The sequence below is a fragment of the Struthio camelus genome, chromosome 16, assembly GCF_040807025.1.
Source record: "Struthio camelus isolate bStrCam1 chromosome 16, bStrCam1.hap1, whole genome shotgun sequence".
In the NCBI taxonomy this organism is placed as follows: domain Eukaryota; kingdom Metazoa; phylum Chordata; class Aves; order Struthioniformes; family Struthionidae; genus Struthio; species Struthio camelus.
The window spans coordinates 9,171,190-9,187,787 of record NC_090957.1 but is presented as its reverse complement, the minus strand read 5'-3'; the positions used below and the strand labels follow the sequence as shown (position 1 = coordinate 9,187,787).

Here is a 16,598-nt window from a genome sequence, read left to right as displayed (position 1 = left end):
TGAGGTGCTTCCATGGCACAAAACACAATTATTTGTTGAAACAGCCAAGCTAATCAGCCTAGCAGACAACTGCACAAACGCAGGTAAACCCACTTCTAATCCCACGACTCCTTCAGACATCCTGACAATTATTTAAATCAAACTTATATGTTCATGTTGTACCAGAAAGGACTCAAGCAGTCATCTCACCTTGTCTTCATTTTTCAGCTTCACATCATATTTGTGTGGTAGGAATTTAGGTGGAACCCACTTCTTTTCTTCCTTCTTCAAAGAAGTAGGAAGCTTCCGAGGAGACCTACGTGCTCGATCATCTGATGAACCAAGGTAAGACTTTTAAGTATCTTAGTGCTAAGAGTTACGAAAGTTAAATTAACATTGTGACTGGAACAGAATCTCCCCCAATAGCTATGTATAGCATATTTGGTTAAACTAGAACATCAGGAAAGATTCCCAAATCCAGTTTTAGAAACACTCTAAAGATACACACTGGGAATGGAGTCCCCACAAAGGTCTGAAATAGAAGGTAACACCAATCTTTAAGGAGTATAAGGGACCAGTTGAACCCATCTTTTTATGGGAAGAAAGACACAACTAGCTATGCAAAGGGAGGAAAGTTCTATAAAGTTCATAAAAAGGGAAAAGGTTTTTTTTTAAATCACCTAAACCTCCCTAAGCAGGTTATTGGTTATTAAAACAATTCAGAGTTGCTTCCAAGAGCCCTAGTCATCTGCCCCATCACATCTGAAATAATTCTATTGCAGGAATTATCAATTCTAAATTAAAATAACTTTTAAAGTCATTTAACTTCAATGGCTCTTAAGTGCTATACAATTATTACAAGCATCTTACTATTATTAGCCCCTGTGCACATGAGCCAGTTAAGCTGGAGATTTTAAGCTTACTTAGACAAGCTTGGTTTTTTTTATTCTCAAGATGGATGTAACCAAAAGGAGTACAAGGGGATCACCTCTCTGACAGCAGAGGTTGAGTCTATTATTTCTATATTCAGGCTGCAAATGTTAATCACCTATAAAAAAAAAAAAAGCTTATCGAAGACACTGATCTTCAAACCTTTATATGTTTATGGGTATGACTCAAAGAAATTGCTAAAGCAAGCATGACGGATGGAAATAATTATTTACTAACTGTACATAGAATGCAAGTCATAAGATGCTAGACCTAAGTCAAACATCAATTAAAAAAATATATTTATATGTATGGGTATATATCTCTATCTCTCTCTCTCTATATATATATATCACTATCACAGTTTAAATCCTACAGCATTTAAGCTTCAGCAGCAGCTCTGGCTTCCGAAAGGATGAGAGCAATGGATTTCTTTGATAGAAGTTACTCTCACATCATCAATATTTATCAAAATTTTAACACTGGGAACAGCTCCTTGAAAAGAAAGGATGTAGAAAATTGATGTGGCAGCCTGCTAAGTAGGCAACTAAGGAGAAAGCGCCTAAATTAAAAGCATGGCAGCGGTCCTTTCTTTTTTTTAAGGAGGAAATATCCAGATTTGAAGCAGAGAAACATATGAATAAGTATTTCAACTTATTTCTAACTACAACATAACCAAATGGTAACAGAATTAGTCTTCAAGTAAGATCAACACATATTATAGCTTAAATAGAGTAAAACTAAGTTCTAATACCCATCCCCCCCTCCAAATCAGCCATCTTAGTTAGGTAAGCAATCACAGATGCCATGGGCTGCCTACACCATACAGATAATTATGCAGTTACTTTCCACACTAATGCTATATTCTAGGATACTGTGGAAGTCTCTGTTCCAAGTATCACTCATTATGGAAGTTTTGCTTTGAAGGTAAAGATCCTAAATTTGGTAACAAGAGCTACAGTGCGTGTGAGAGGAGACTAACCCTCTCATTGCAAGTCAGGACGAGAATTAACTTTCGTCTGCTTTTGTTCCTCATTTATTTTAAAAACCTTGGTATGTTAACAAACACTAAACTATGTTTTTCTGCTCAAAAGCGCAATGAAAGTTGCTCACCAGACACTTCAAGGTCTGTAAGAGATCTGCTTTGAGAGATTTGCTTTAATGCCTTTTAAGTGGCTGATTGTTACCTTTGCTGGATGCGAGTACCTTGCATGGTAGGTTTATATTTAAGAAACAACAGTGTGTCGCTTAGACTTTAAAGGATTCGGGTTATAATGCCACCTCTGTGATAGGCAAGTGACCTGTCCTTTAGCTATGATTTACTTTCTAGATTCTAGAAATAGGGATGACTATACTGAATTCCATTAAACAGCAATTGGATATCTTATTTAAAAAAAAAAAAAACAAAAAGCTAAGCATTCTTTTCTGAAATTATTTTATAAAACATATATGCTTCAAGTAAATTTTTGGTTGCATTGTACTACAATAAAACTTACATTAACTACACCACTGGAACCTCATAAAGCATCCAAATGATGTTGCTCCTTCTGTTCACCGATTTTGGGTTTTCCAAAGCAGTATTAATTCCAATTACAGCTCAAGCTGTAGAACCTGCCTTCAGTAGCTGACCATCAATGTTCAGGAAAAACTAGCCTTTTCTCTCACTTCTGCAGATTTTCCAGAGTTCACTCCCTAAGCAACTAAAAATACAAAGCCACTTCAGACTGCATATATGATGCAATAACTCTTGTATAAAGCCTTATTCTTAATTTCTGAAGCACAGTAGACTCTAAACCCAAGAGACTGAAGTTCTCCCTCTCTCTGCCTCTTTCCTCCTCCAGCAAAACTAGCAAGTTTGACCCAAGTATTATTAAAAATGCTAAGGGTAGCTCTGCCCCCTTGTGTGTGCATGGAAAGATGCAGCTTTTTATATCACACACTTTCATACACAGAGTCTGTTACTACTTTTAAATACTCCTTATGTAGTGACCTCAACCAGTATTACAACAGCCAAGTATACAACTTATTAGAAAGAAAAAGTCAAAGAAATAAGTGCAACTAGGTAGCCTCCAGATACTGCCTGCAATCAGAGCCTGACCCCACTAAACAAAGGGTTTTTATGCCATTAAGCATGCTGTATAAATATACCAAATGTTACAGTTATCTTAATGGACTCTGGCATATAGATAGTACTAAACAATGAGTTTTTACATCTGTAAAGCATGTTCTATTATAATCATGGATATAAAAGCATTAGCAATAAAATATCCTTTGAATGAATGCATACGTACAAGGAAAAGAGCTAAAAAAATATGAACGCTTACTGCTTTTACTGATAATGTTATGACTCAGCTGTTAACACCTTTGATTTGACAAGGTTGAGGTTAATCTTCTATGGAAAGAGAGACAACTGAACACAGGTCTGATAATCAGCTGAGTCACAGCCTGAACACTGTGTAGGAATCTGCTCCTCCTCCAAGAAGCTACATCACTCTTAAGCAGGCCATACTGCAATTTCAGCAAGACTACAGCTGAACACAGCTGTTGGAAGTCTGTACTCCACTAAACAAAATATTATGGAAGTTTTTCAAAACACCCAAAAGCAAAGATGCTGCTGTAAATTGGGCCAATGATCACTTTTAGAATAAAAGTTATTTTCCATGCCTTTTATGAGGTAGTTGAAGAGAACTATCACCCAATAAGAAGATTAGCATCCCCTCAGTACCTGTCCAAGCACTACTATTGTTTCAAAGGACGAGTTTAAGGCCAGAAAGTTTCCTGCAGTTGTGTTTTTTTCCCCCTCCCCTGGTGATACGGACTACTGCATGAAATCAAAACATTCTCCAGTAAAAATCAGAAACAGTTGTTGATTATTAAGCTTGAGACTAGAGCTTGGAAGACTTTGTATTCCAGTCCTGATTTTGCTATTAGTTTGCTGGGCTGCTTTGTGGGTTTCTTCTTCTCTAATATGGACGCCATACATACCTTCTTCAGAGGTTAGAGTGGCTGTTTACAAACGTAAACATCTCATTACATTCACGTTCCTTTAAGTTCAGTTATTCAGATTAGAGCTATGCTGTATTTTTTGAGCCCTTTTTCAGAAATCTCTTTTATGGAATTTTGTAATTCCTTTTTTTAAAAAATTGCACAGGACATGAAACTAATCATTTTTTTCTTTCAACAGTGCCTTCTCAGAGTCAAAAAAAAGCCTTGAATGTCCCGTGTCTTGTACTGCAGCAAGGAGGAACAGATATGAAGAAGGGGAACAGTGTTTTCAAAGCATGCTTTATTTTGAACTCTTAAAGAAAAAATTTTAAATACATTTTTCCACACTAATTTTTTCCTTTCAGCATTTGAAAATTGGAAAGGTGGGGGAAATCAAAATAAAAACCTGTTTTCGATGTCAATTGGGGAGATGAAAGAAAATGACAGATTGTCTCCAACTGCAGAAACACAAGCTTTGAACTAGGGATGTTTGTTCTGAGAACGAGGTAGGGACATCACAGCAGAACTTAATGATGCTGCACAAACTTTTGCTAAGTTTTTTTTCTTTCCCCTTTCCCTCCCCCCTCTTTTTTTTTTTTTTTTTTAAAACATATGCTTGGTATACCTTTAAAGCTTAAATATTTTCGCTTTCAGTATTACACCTTAGAACCACAGTACATTTTCTGCTTTAAAACAAGCAAGCATAGCTAACAGTCAGCATTAATGACACTGAAACTGCACTATTGACCATGAAAATTTCAGGATCATGATTACATATACCCTTTAAATATCACACGCAACATTCACAGCCCAGACCCAAGACATACATTAATTCAAATACTTATTCACTCACTTCCAGCAGTTATCTACTTGGCATGCTGTCTTACTACTTACTCATACTTTCCCTCCTGTTGTCATCCTCCTTCAGAATAGATTCCTTCTGGTTGTCCTGGGCTACCTGATTGGAGTTCTCTTTGTCACTGGATGGGGAGTCACAGGCTCCCTCTGATTTCTTTTCAGAGGTCTCTTCATCTACTTTCTCCAGGGGATGAATTTTTAAAACTTTCACAGGCAACATTTTCTCCTTACCAACCTGTGTGAAAAAAATTGACAAAAACTGAACTTGAGCAAGGAACTTTAACTAATCAGCTTTAACACTGAGAGGAGGAAGAGGGGAAAAAAAACCCACAAAATAACTAAAAAGACCCACAAACTGTGGTTTGACAAAACACTTAATTGATGTCCTCCCTGAGAGGAGCTCCCTGCTTATCAAAGGATTATGGGATTTCTTTCTTCTACTTCTACCCTGGAAGTTCTCTACAAATTTAGAAATAGACAACTGCCCACAAGATTTTCAAGTGTTTAATAGCGCTGCTTTCTCAGTCTAAAGAAAGCGCGTGTGGGCAAGATGCAAAGTGCTCTCAGTAGCTCCAGTTTAGAGAACCAGTCCTAAACAGACTTCCAGCAGGGAACATTTCATAAAGCTTTCCCTTATTTTTAACAAGCTTGAATTTTCCCCATCAGTTCTAATTCTGTAGGGATTTTTCTGATCATTAGAGCTTTTCTAGCAGCGGACATCAAGCTATGCCAGTTTAACCCTGCTAGTCCTTCTGAGGACATGCTACATGAGAACACTACTGCAGAGTAAAAAAAAAATATATATATATATATAAGAATATACATTTATAATTTTTAATCAACTAATGACAATATATGTGTATGTATGTGAGTGTGTATATTTAAAAATTTCTAACAAATGCATTGCCATTTCCCCCCAGGTCAGTCCCTTTACATCAGTATGGGTCATCCACATGCCTTTGCTTATGAAACATTTTTCTATTCATCTACTTGAAAAGCAGCTGCTGTCACTGGGATTCCCCAGAAATGATATTCTCACCATCTTTCAGCTATGTAAGTGGCCAAAACATTCTTCCATGCTTCTTTTGCCTTTAGATATCTGAAAGTAGCTTTCTGCAAAAGCATGGGAAATAATGGAAAATAGATCCTTACCTCAAAGTCACACTCTTCTCCCACTGCAAATTTGGTCATGATCTCCAGCCAAGCTGCATCCACCAACTTTTCCAACGATACGGTATTGTGGTGGACAATCTCCAGCACTAGTTTTTCATACCAGATGGGGAACTCCTCCTTCAAGCTAAGCAAGGACATGAGAAGTTTTCATTATTCAGGAAATAAAAGCCAAAGCGCAAAGCAGCCTCCCATTTCACAATTTCAAGAACATTAACAGCCAAGACAATGTTTGAGGCAGATGTCATATTAGAATGTCAAGATCCCAAAGCTTTCTGGTGTATCCCCTTCCTCTTCTGAAGCGTTCATTGGCACGCCAGTACAAATTGACTTGCACTCATCCTTCCCAGAAGAAACAATGTAAAGCATTCTGGGAAGAGTAGCTTTGCTGGTAAACTCTCTCTTGCTGGTTATTATTGCCTCGCCACTACTGGTTAAATACATACTGAGAGCATGTCATTATCATGGAGCTTGTTATTTTAAGATTTTTCCTTCTAATACTAATTTAATGCTGATGAACATTTAGCATTTCTTTCTTCTTAAACGCTGGGCTTACAGAGTTTAAGACTCCTAACACAGGAGAGAGCAGGTAGACCTAGGCTTCCACAATCCAATTTTCTCAGAGAAAAATAATTTGTGTGTTTTACCAGTTGCATGATCTTAAAACTTTTTATTAAAAGAAAAAACGACTGCTACAAGTTTACTCAAATTATTTCTTTTAGAGCAAGATTAGTTCAATTACCTGGTATGAGGTCTAAGAAATATTGTCTCAACTTTTTTGGCCCAAAAGTGAAATCCATTTCAAGTTACTGAAAGAAGGAACAAAACACTGTACTTTTTCCAAAACTCTTTTAGCTTCTTAAGACGAAGGGATTTATTACTGACAGAATCCTCAGCTGTATTTGCTATTCTGCAATCGCCATGAACAAGTTTATCTCTATAACAAACTGCCTACATGAACTTTTTTATTCAAACTGGTGACAAGTACTAAAGTGGCCAGTAAACTCCTTAGGAAGCTTATAATCCTGTTTCAAAGAGACAAGCCCAAAATTGCATTTCACAGAATCTTTTTTCACATTTAGAGAGATTACAGCTAAACTGGGTTATTGAGAAATCTTTCACTTATATTCCATTTACATTTCTGAATGTTTTCGGAAATGCCAACCAATCCAGCATTAGTACCCAAAAGAAAGTGACACTAAACTAGTATACTCAGACTCAGTTTCTTCAAGATTACATGCTTACAGAGCCAGCTAGGTAACCTCCCCTCAAAGAAGAACATTAGTGAAGAAGGACTGAACACAATAGTACTCGAAGCCTCACAGAAATTAGGACCATTAGGAAATAGATTTCTTGTTTGTTTCTTTAAGGATGCAATTAACCCGGCATTATGGGGAATTTCTCCTTAAGCTAAGGGCTATTAATTTTCTTGCCAATCAATCAGAAATCTGGATTGTTTATAAAAGAGACAGCAAGAAATTTAATAGCTCAGGTAGTACTTATGATAGTCTCTCCAGTTAAATCAAGGAACAAAAGTCATAGAAATTCCTGTCACCCATTCACAGAACAGAAAAGCATGCTGTCTGTTTGGCATCAACTCCTAATGTTCAGTAATTAACGTTAAATACGGTTAACAGTGGTTAAATAGTTCAGCCAAGAACTTGCACCTTTTAAAGAAAGTGCTCTTTTTATAGCAGAGAGCAAACTGGATCTCAACCAAGGCTTCAGACCCTATCCTATGTGCTAGGAGGGAAGGTCAGGGACACACCAGCCAGGAAGAAACAGTCGTGGTTTGAACACAGTAATTACTCTGGCTGTTTTCCCTTTATTGTTTTAAGTGGAGCAGATTCCCAAACTCTTACTCCAAAGTATTTGTTGTATATGGTACACCACCACCACGGATGCCAGTGCACATCCGGAAAAAATATTTACAGTTGTAGACCTCACTGATGTGAAACTCTCCATGGCTTGTTCTTGTAATTTTACTTTACTTCCTTCAAAGTTTTTTTACTCTGAAAAATTCCCATTACTTAGCTTTAGAATTTGCCAGGTACCACATGCTGAACTATTTCAGTCAAAGTAACACCAAGATATAGAACATTCAATAAGTATATTACTCAACTGCATTAGTGATGGCCTCAAATTTGGACTTAATTTGCTTTCAACTCCAGAATCCCCAGATCTACTTAACAACCAGTAAAAAGCTACTTATCTCCTAACCAGCAATCACATATATCATTCCCAAGTTCACTCTTCTGCCCCCATGCATAAAGACAGGCACATATCAACATCTTCACTGATACTTACAGCTCAGCAACTTCCTGCTCCTCCTCCCAAGCTTCTTTGTGCGTCAGCTGGCTGCTTCCTGTGCTTTTGCACGTCCATATTCGTTCACTGTATCTCTCTAACCGTGCTTCATACTCTCTGTAGAGGCAGCAGCTCAGGAAAACAGGATTTATGGAGTAGAGTGCATAACCGAAGTAGCACAAGACAATCAAATTCAATTAAACAATGGCTGAGAAACATTACAGTATGGTTTGGCCCAGCATCATCCATGGAGATGCTGCATTAAATCCAGTAGGATGCACTGGAACTTTCCACAGCTGAAGTGCCTTGTCCTGTTCTGTGCTGGCAAGACAGAAGATGCCGTGCCACTGTCAATTCAGCTGAACTGCACCAGGCAAACACATATGGCTGAAAGCTTCTTGGTTTTGCTGAGCTACTTTTCAGCTTTCAAGAGCTGATTCACTAAAAAACAGCACAAACAATATCACAGGCACGAGGAGCAGACAGGGCAAGGACCACTTAAGCATCTCTGTTTCTAAATGCCCAAAAACAACTGGTGGGGAACCCTCTAATGTAACGTGCTACTACTGTAATATCACAGGAGGGTATTATAAATACAAGACGCAAAGTCTCAGTCTATCCAATGCCTCTACTCTTTCTAGGAGGGGAGGAGAGTGAGGACCAAAAAAGAGAGGAAAAAAAGAGAGAGAGAGAGACAGAGAGAGAGATTAAAATCACAACAGAGAGTATCTTTTCTTTATTTTCCATCAAGAGCAGGCTCCCAGGTTAGTACAGAATTAGTATCTTTCTGATCAACTATATCACCTACTTCTTACGTTGTAACCAGCCTCAGGTTTAAGTTATTCCGGCCATTATGATTAATAGCCGCAAAGGCAAGTTGCTGTGGTGCAGACAGCAGTGTGATTACAGCACCGGCTACTCTGCAGTAAGCGTCAGTGTCCATGCTCTACTCATTCTGTCTAAGAAGTAATTGTCTGACAGTGAAAACAGATATAAGGTTCTATTCAGAGAAAGTATAAGGTACATGTACAGGGGACAATAATCAGAAAAGCTAACACAGCGCAAACCTGTATCAGTTTACCCCGTGGCAGCCTGCTTAAGTTGCCATACCCTTACCAGTGGTAGTATAAGCAGAGAAATGATATCAGAGAGGCAAAAAAAAGCATCTTTCCCTTTACCTTCAGTGCATTTTTCAATAGAAAAGAAAGCACAAGGCATACTTGTAATAACTACAGAGGCTCAGCCCTCTGCCACAGAAGTGCTAATTATGAGTGTACTCTACAGAAACAGCAGATTACCCTACACTAGCAGATTCCTCCGAAAGAAAAGTTACCAGCCACTGCAAATCACTCATCTTATTCTGAGCATACTTTGTTTTTCAAGGAAATTTTAATGTGACTGACTTTTTTTTTTTTTTAAAGATTTCTATTAGGAAGCCAAGTCCCAGTTCCAACAAACCCCGTCTTCGTGGACATTTCTCCACTAGCCCTTAACTAACACACAGTAAGCTACAAAAGCTACACTATGAACGCTGACAAACAGATACGTCATACCCACAGCAACTCATGCTATGCAAGAAAATAAACGAGAAATAGAGTAACCGTCAGAGAAATTTGCCATTGCTCGTGGCTTAGAATTTCGTGTATCTGGAAGACGTTCTAAAACTGAAAAAAAAATCTGCAGTTTTACACGTTTTGACAGCATGGCTTGTCGAGTGTTCCGCTCTTAGATTGGGTGATACATCCATCTGACTGGACAATCCTCTGAAAAGTTTTGAGTCCGCTGGCCAACTTTTATCCCTCTTAAATCTGAGGATTCAAAGATCAAGTTATTATTAAGTTTCCATCATTTTGGTCAAAGTCTGCTGCGAGCCTGATAGGACAGTCTCAGATCAATGCTAATATAGATGAAACGGCAGAACTCAACTGTTCTGTACCCTATTTCTCAACAGCCAGCTGGCCAACCAGCACACTAGTAACTCCTAGCTAACCCCACTGCTTTTCTTTCCCTGCTATAGGGGTTACAGAATATGGGCAAGAAGCATCATCGCTGTGGCAGAACAGCATTGAGGTGGCAAGGAGAAACTACAGCATACAGAGACAGACTCTGCACAGCATTTGTAACGTACACCACCCTGATCAAAACGGTGATTCTAACAAATTCTGTAGCGATACTAAGCAGAAAATCAAATAGGAAATCAGGACTCCTACTTGTCTTTACAGCAATTAACAATTTTAATAATGACTAAATTGCAACCATAATACTATTCCTTCCTATGCCTTTCCCACAAGAAGAGCAGTTAAAACCAAATTCAATCATCACCAAAAAAAAGCAACAGCAGTCTTCAGTTTCATTCAGTGACCCCACCTTCACATTATCCTGGGCTTTTCTTCTGCAAATCCATAGACAACACCTAGATACTAAGGACTCACAGCTGCCATAACACGTAAGTGCTAAAGATTGATTTTTTTTTTTAAAGGATCAGCATATTTCCATTAAAAAAAGAAAAAACTTTAATATTCTAACTATAACTAAATATTCGAGATATGCCAGGGGAAGAAAATTACAGTTTTCTTTCCTACTACATTTACCAGCTCTTTGTTCCCTCCTCTAGCCCTATAAAGAGACTCCTTTCCTTCCACAAGCAGGAAGGAGAGTAAATAAATGCTGAGCTCCAGTTGATAAATACATTTTTTCCTAACACTGTTTCCCATATAGGCAGGAAGATCCACAACAACTTTCCCAAGAGTTCTCCTTCTACGTACGTGCGAGAATAAGCTCTAGCCCATCATATCACAACTCTATGTTTTTAAGATCAACACCGATTTTAAAAACAGCAGGTACAGCAATTTCCCCTTCCAGCTCAGCTCTGTCTCTCAAATGCAATTTAATTCCCTCTACAGCTGGTCAGCTCTCATCTAACACCGACCCCTGGCCACATTCTCTAACTAGCAGTCTAGATTCATATGCCCATCATGCCTACCTTGCCTTTGTGCCCACGTGCCATGCTAAAAAGCCCCCAAACTAGGTTCTGCTTTGAAATTCCGGGGTGAAGACAAAGACAAAAAGCAGGAGAGTGCTTCTGCAAGTTTACTATCTCTCAAGCTTAATCACTGCACGTGCACTATTTAGCCCTTTCCATTCAAATTGGAAACAAATTCAATATATTTCAGATGATGCAACAGGTCTGATTCAGGACTACAGGTAACGTCTTATTGCAGTGCCATAACCAATCAAGCTTTCAATGAACAGCACACAGTTGGGGTTCCCACTTCCACAAACTCCCAACACAATGAGAAATAAAAAAAATGTGACTATCAGCTACTCGTAAAGATCCTCCCAACAGCCATGAATAACATGCACATTAAATTAAACAGATGACTACCCTCCGTGTAACAATTAAACAAACGTTATGTATTATATCACACAGAAAATCCCTTAGACTTTGAAAGCCAGAAAACAAAGTTAATTTTTTTAATTTAAAGGGACCCTTTTAAAGAAAAATGTTTAAAAGTAAACAAGTTAACCACCGCACATGAAGACTATTAAGGGGATATACAACTGACTCATTTCTGGGACAGCATCAGTATCTCAGTAAGTAGTATCAACTCTGACATATCTTTAGAGTATCTTAATTGTTTCCACTTGGATTAGCCAAGAAGTCAAACTTATCATAAAGTACCTACGTAAGACGTTACTACTTAGGTGGGTGGCAAAGCTTTCAGAGAGTGACGTGACCATGTTTCGGTGCCGCCATGGATAGTCTTTGACACAGATTTTAATTAGCTAATATTACTCGTGAAGATGTGAACTGTAGTCTTTTACCTTATAGGCAAAATGCAGCCTGGCTTTTCCTCATGATTTCTGTTGCCCTTTTCCATGTAAAAACAGTAACTACAGTAATGCCACACACTAACAGCAAAGATTACTTGTCCAGAAGAGAACAAATTTCGTATTTTCAATAGACATTAAACTCTCAGTACACGCACCGCAGACAGTTCCCTTTCTCACATGAGTACATGAAACAAACTGGATAAGGCTGTACCACTTATGAAACAGACAGCATTTACTTTACACCTCACATGATCGCAGGAGTGGATCCTACACAGCTCCAGCAAAGATGAGTCTATTTCTGACTTTGCCCAGTGATTCATGCATCCCTACACCCACACAATTAACAAGGCTCATTCCAAGTCAGAGACCAGAAGCCTAAGGCTTCTCTATAACGCAAGGGACTCTACACAGCATGGTTTCTCTTAAAAGGTTTTTAGGGATTTGGCAGTAGAAGGGAGAGATGGAAAAGGCACAAATAAACAAAGCCAAATAAACACCCAGGTTCTGTTGACCAGGCTATCCTTCTGTCCACTGCTTTTAGGCACTTTCCAAATACATGCCTAGACGGCAGATACGTCTCCTCATATTTGTTACACAATATCCTAATTTTCATTTTTTGTTCAACCTAATCCACCACTGCAAACCATTAAAAAAAAAAGAAGTCTGAAGAACTTTTATATGTCTTTCAGATACCTCATTCATAGCTGTGCGGTTTAAGGACCCGCACACTCTTAGGGCATGGGTCACAATCAATAGTTTTTCAATAGGGAAAGAACAGTAGTTCAAAAGTAGATCATATTCTACCAGGCCTTGGTGTGAACTAAACCAAAAGCTGATCTGAATAAAGATTCTGGTACTTCTTGACATGCCCCCTCTCTGCACACTATCTGGATTCACAAATGCCATTTCTTTGCATTACCTAGGATAAACAGAAGTGACCAAAAATGCCCCAAAACTTCCTTAAGTTACATCTCTCATAGTAGTCTCTCTACAATCTCCCGACTCATTTGCAATTTTCTGTTCCAGTTTTTGACTTGCTCATATGGCAAGGTAATAAATAAACAAACAAACAAGATAGAAACCCAACATTACCTAGTCTCTTTTTTTAGTTTCATGATGTATATTCATGAATTTTCTGGAACGTGCTAGGTGGTCAGCCTTCCACCACACCCAATATAATACTTTCTGCAAGAGAAGAACATCTCTCTAGAATCTTCCTTTGTGTTTGCATATGCTTCCTCTTTCTTTCTTACCTTGTGTCTAACATCATGCTCTCTTCATGCTGAGAAACCTTTATTTTTTCCCCTTACTATTAATATCATCCGGGTGTCTGCAGAAACATGCCTTCCATCTACTCATGGAGGCACAAGAGCCAAACTAACAGATTAGTGTTCTCAGAAGGTGCCCCTCAACTCCTCAACGCCATTCCTAAAAGGCAGACTAATCTTAAAGCCACATCTTTTCTAAAAGTAGTAGTTAGAGTTAAACTCATTCCTTTTGATCAGTAATCATTCCTTGTAGAGGAAGAAAACAGATTTCTGTCTGGTCAGTTGGATGACTAAGCTCCTTTCAGTTTGCATACATCACAACATCAGGATTTTCAGTCACAAACTGAATCTTCTAATTTGAAATAAATTTAAAAAGTGAATACTTATCTTTAAACAGACACCCTATCCGATCTCATTTTATTAAGCTGAATCCATTAGTATTACCTATCTGGGCATTTCCTCTTCAAAAGCTACCTAATCCTTCCTAGAGGCTTTAGCTGGCTGTTCTTCATACTGAAGTAATAAGACACTCTCAAATGCAAGAGTCTGTTTAAGTTCTGGAGTCCCTTTGTCTTGCGTGCTGCCAAGATCTCTGAGGTATGTTTCTATATTTATGCATTTCCACTACAGTTTCAGTCCTTCCTTCAGTCTTCAATTTCTCAGATTTTGATTCTTATAATACAGATGACACACTAGGGTCCTGAAGTAGTAGTCCGTAGATTACAGTGCAGGATAAGTCCTGCTCCTTTACTCTGACATGGAGAACCTGGATGGTAATTCTGTCTACGTAGCTGCACATCTCCTATAACAGTTATTTGATTTGCCCACGTCCACTTCCTGCCTCTCAAGAAATGTCACATGCTGAATCTCCTGGAATCACAAAAAAGTGTTTTTCAAGCAAAAGCAGCCCAGAAGAAAATACTCGTACTAAGGCTGAAAACCTAGGTCCTCCATACGCAAGCAGCTTCTGTTACTTATGTTATTCTCTTCCTTCTTGCCAGAGTCTCTGATTTCTGTGTTACCTCTTATGCAAGAAATACATTTCCCACACAAATTTGTACTTCAGATACTTTCAAGAACTGTGTCTGCTCCAATTACGTTAATAAATCAATATCTACTAACCTTTGCTGAATAAGCAGACAGCTATAGCTGCTTGCAGCATTTACCTGTTAATTTCTTTCTACAGTAACGACATCTCAAAGCGCTATTGCTCTGTACAGGGTTAACCAGGGTGTTTCTATTTGCCTAGTACTTGCCTTTCATCTGTTGTTTAATCGCATCTTAAATTAGGCTAGAAACTTGCCAGGGAACAACTGCCCTTCCTACGCCATCGCTGAACGTACAGGAGAAGTCTAGATGGGTTTACCTAACGGTCCCCGCGCTGAGGCGGACACACCGGCCGCGGCCGGCCTCCGCCCCGGGAGCACCAGGGTCCCGCACCCGGGCAACGCGGGCGGCCCCGGGCCGAGCCGGACTCCTTCTCTCCGGGACTCTGCGCGTTTAACCCCTGGCGGCGCTCACGTCTCCTCCTGCGCACGGTGCCGCCGGAACCCGCCCGAGCGCTCCGCTGCCCGGCGGGCCCGGGGCCGCGCCGGGACGGCTTTGTCTGCACAGTCCCCAGCCTCGGCCCCAAGCCCACGGGAACCCGAGCCCGGCGGCTGCCTCGCTGCCGGCAGTCGCAAGCGGCCCGCACCGCCGCCTCGCCCTGGCGCTCTCCGGGGAAAAAAGAGCCGCTGCGGAGCCCGGTTCCGCGCCAGCGAGCGGCGGGGGCCCGGTCCGCCCGGCGAAGTGCTGACAACGGCGGGGGCTGCCGCTCCGGGGGCCCGCTCAGCCCCGCCGGCCGCCTCGGCGGGTGACAGCGCCGCGGCCGGAGCCCTCCTCCCACCGCCCCGTCACGGCGCCCCGGCCGGGGCCGCGGCTCCGACCCCCCCCCCTCGCTCCCCGCGGCGGCCGGCCCCCGCCGCCCCCCCCCAGACCTGCGGGCAAAGCGGATACTCGCGAGTGCGGAAGGCCTCCTGCGTGTGGGGGATGATGAACCGCTCCCCCAGCTCCCCCGGCGGCAGCGGCTTGGCCAGCGGGAAGGGCTTGCGGCCCAGCAGCGGCGCCATGGCGGGACGGACGGGGGTCCCGGCCGAAGCCGGTGGATTCTCACAACGACCCCGGCGGCGGCGGGACCCGGGCGGGACGATTGAAAAATGGCGGGAGATTCCCCTCCCCCTCTCGAGCGGGCGGCGGGCCGAGTCTCGCCGCGCGCACCCGTACCTGCCTCCCGCCCCACAAGGCCCACCCGCGTTGGCTGTCCCTGGAAGCCTATTGGAAGGCGGCCGGCGCTGCCAGCGTCTGGGTGGCTACACTATTCATCAATCGCGCCTTCTTGGCCCGCCCACCAACGGAGCAAGCTCGCTTGCACCGCGCGCAAGGTGAGAGGTCATGTTATGTAAGTGGCAGAGAGCGCGACTCCATTTTGTGTCCCCGTTATATGCCCCGCCCCTTTCCCGCAGTAGCCAATCGGGGCGCGCCCCCGCCCCGCCCCTCACCCTTGGTCCATCCGGGCATCGCGGCAGGGCCGCGCGCTGGGCTTTGTCTTCCGCGGCTCGGCTGCTGTCCCACTTTCCCCCGCCTCTTAAAAGGGAGCTGCGCGACGCCGCGCGGCATTGTGGGAGCGTGGTTGGTTGGCGCGGGGGGGGGGGGGGGCGCGTTCTACTGCTCTGTGGGGGCCGCCGTTCCTGGGGGGCGCGGCGCGGCGCGGCGGGAGCTGGGGGTGGCGGCAGGTCCGGTGCGCGGGCGGGGAAGGTAACGAGAGGCAAGTGCCCGGCTTAGGCAGCTTCCCGAGCCTCCTCTCAGCGCTGGGCCCGAAGCCCGGCCTGCGGGCGGGCGGGAGCCGTGGGGTTGGGGTCTCGCTGCTTCGCTTCGTGGGGAAGCGAGGCGGCGCCCCCGCGGCTGGGTCCTCCGGGGTGGGCGGTGGGGAGCGGGGGCGGTGCGGCCGGTTGTGTCGTGAGCGTGTTAACGCTGGACGGCGCCCTGGGCTCCGTCTGCCTGAGCGGCTGCTGGTCCACCGTCGTGCCTCGCGAGTGGGCTCGTCTCTGGGACACGGCTCCGCAGAATGGCTTTAATAGCGGACGAGAAAGGCCCCGTCCGCGGCCGAGAACTGGTTCACGGTGATGCATGTAAGCCGAGGTACCAGCTTCCAAAGTATGCAGCAAACGCCGTGCCAATTGCTACCATGATTCTGAGCACAGTGAAATGAGAGTCCCAGACGTCGTCTTGGGG

At 42.4% G+C, this 16,598-nt stretch overlaps 1 protein-coding gene across 2 annotated transcripts in view; it reads right to left on the bottom strand.

Annotated features, from left to right (window-relative positions):
• BAZ1B (bromodomain adjacent to zinc finger domain 1B) overlaps positions 1–15,928 on the bottom strand; it is a 59,071-nt gene extending 43,143 nt beyond the window's left edge. The window contains exons 1-5 of one of the 2 annotated variants that reach the window (XM_068909544.1): positions 15,324–15,928; positions 8,227–8,343; positions 5,902–6,046; positions 4,786–4,984; positions 190–311 (exon numbers count right to left, since the gene is read on the bottom strand). In XM_068909544.1, coding sequence (XP_068765645.1) covers positions 190–311; positions 4,786–4,984; positions 5,902–6,046; positions 8,227–8,343; positions 15,324–15,436 — 696 coding nt within the window. In that variant the 5' untranslated portion in view covers positions 15,437–15,928. Of the gene's footprint in view, positions 1–189; positions 312–4,785; positions 4,985–5,901; positions 6,047–8,226; positions 8,668–15,323 lie in introns of both variants that reach the window. The other variant, XM_068909545.1, reaches the window with a different exon arrangement.
• Positions 15,929–16,598: the final 670 nt, after the last annotated feature.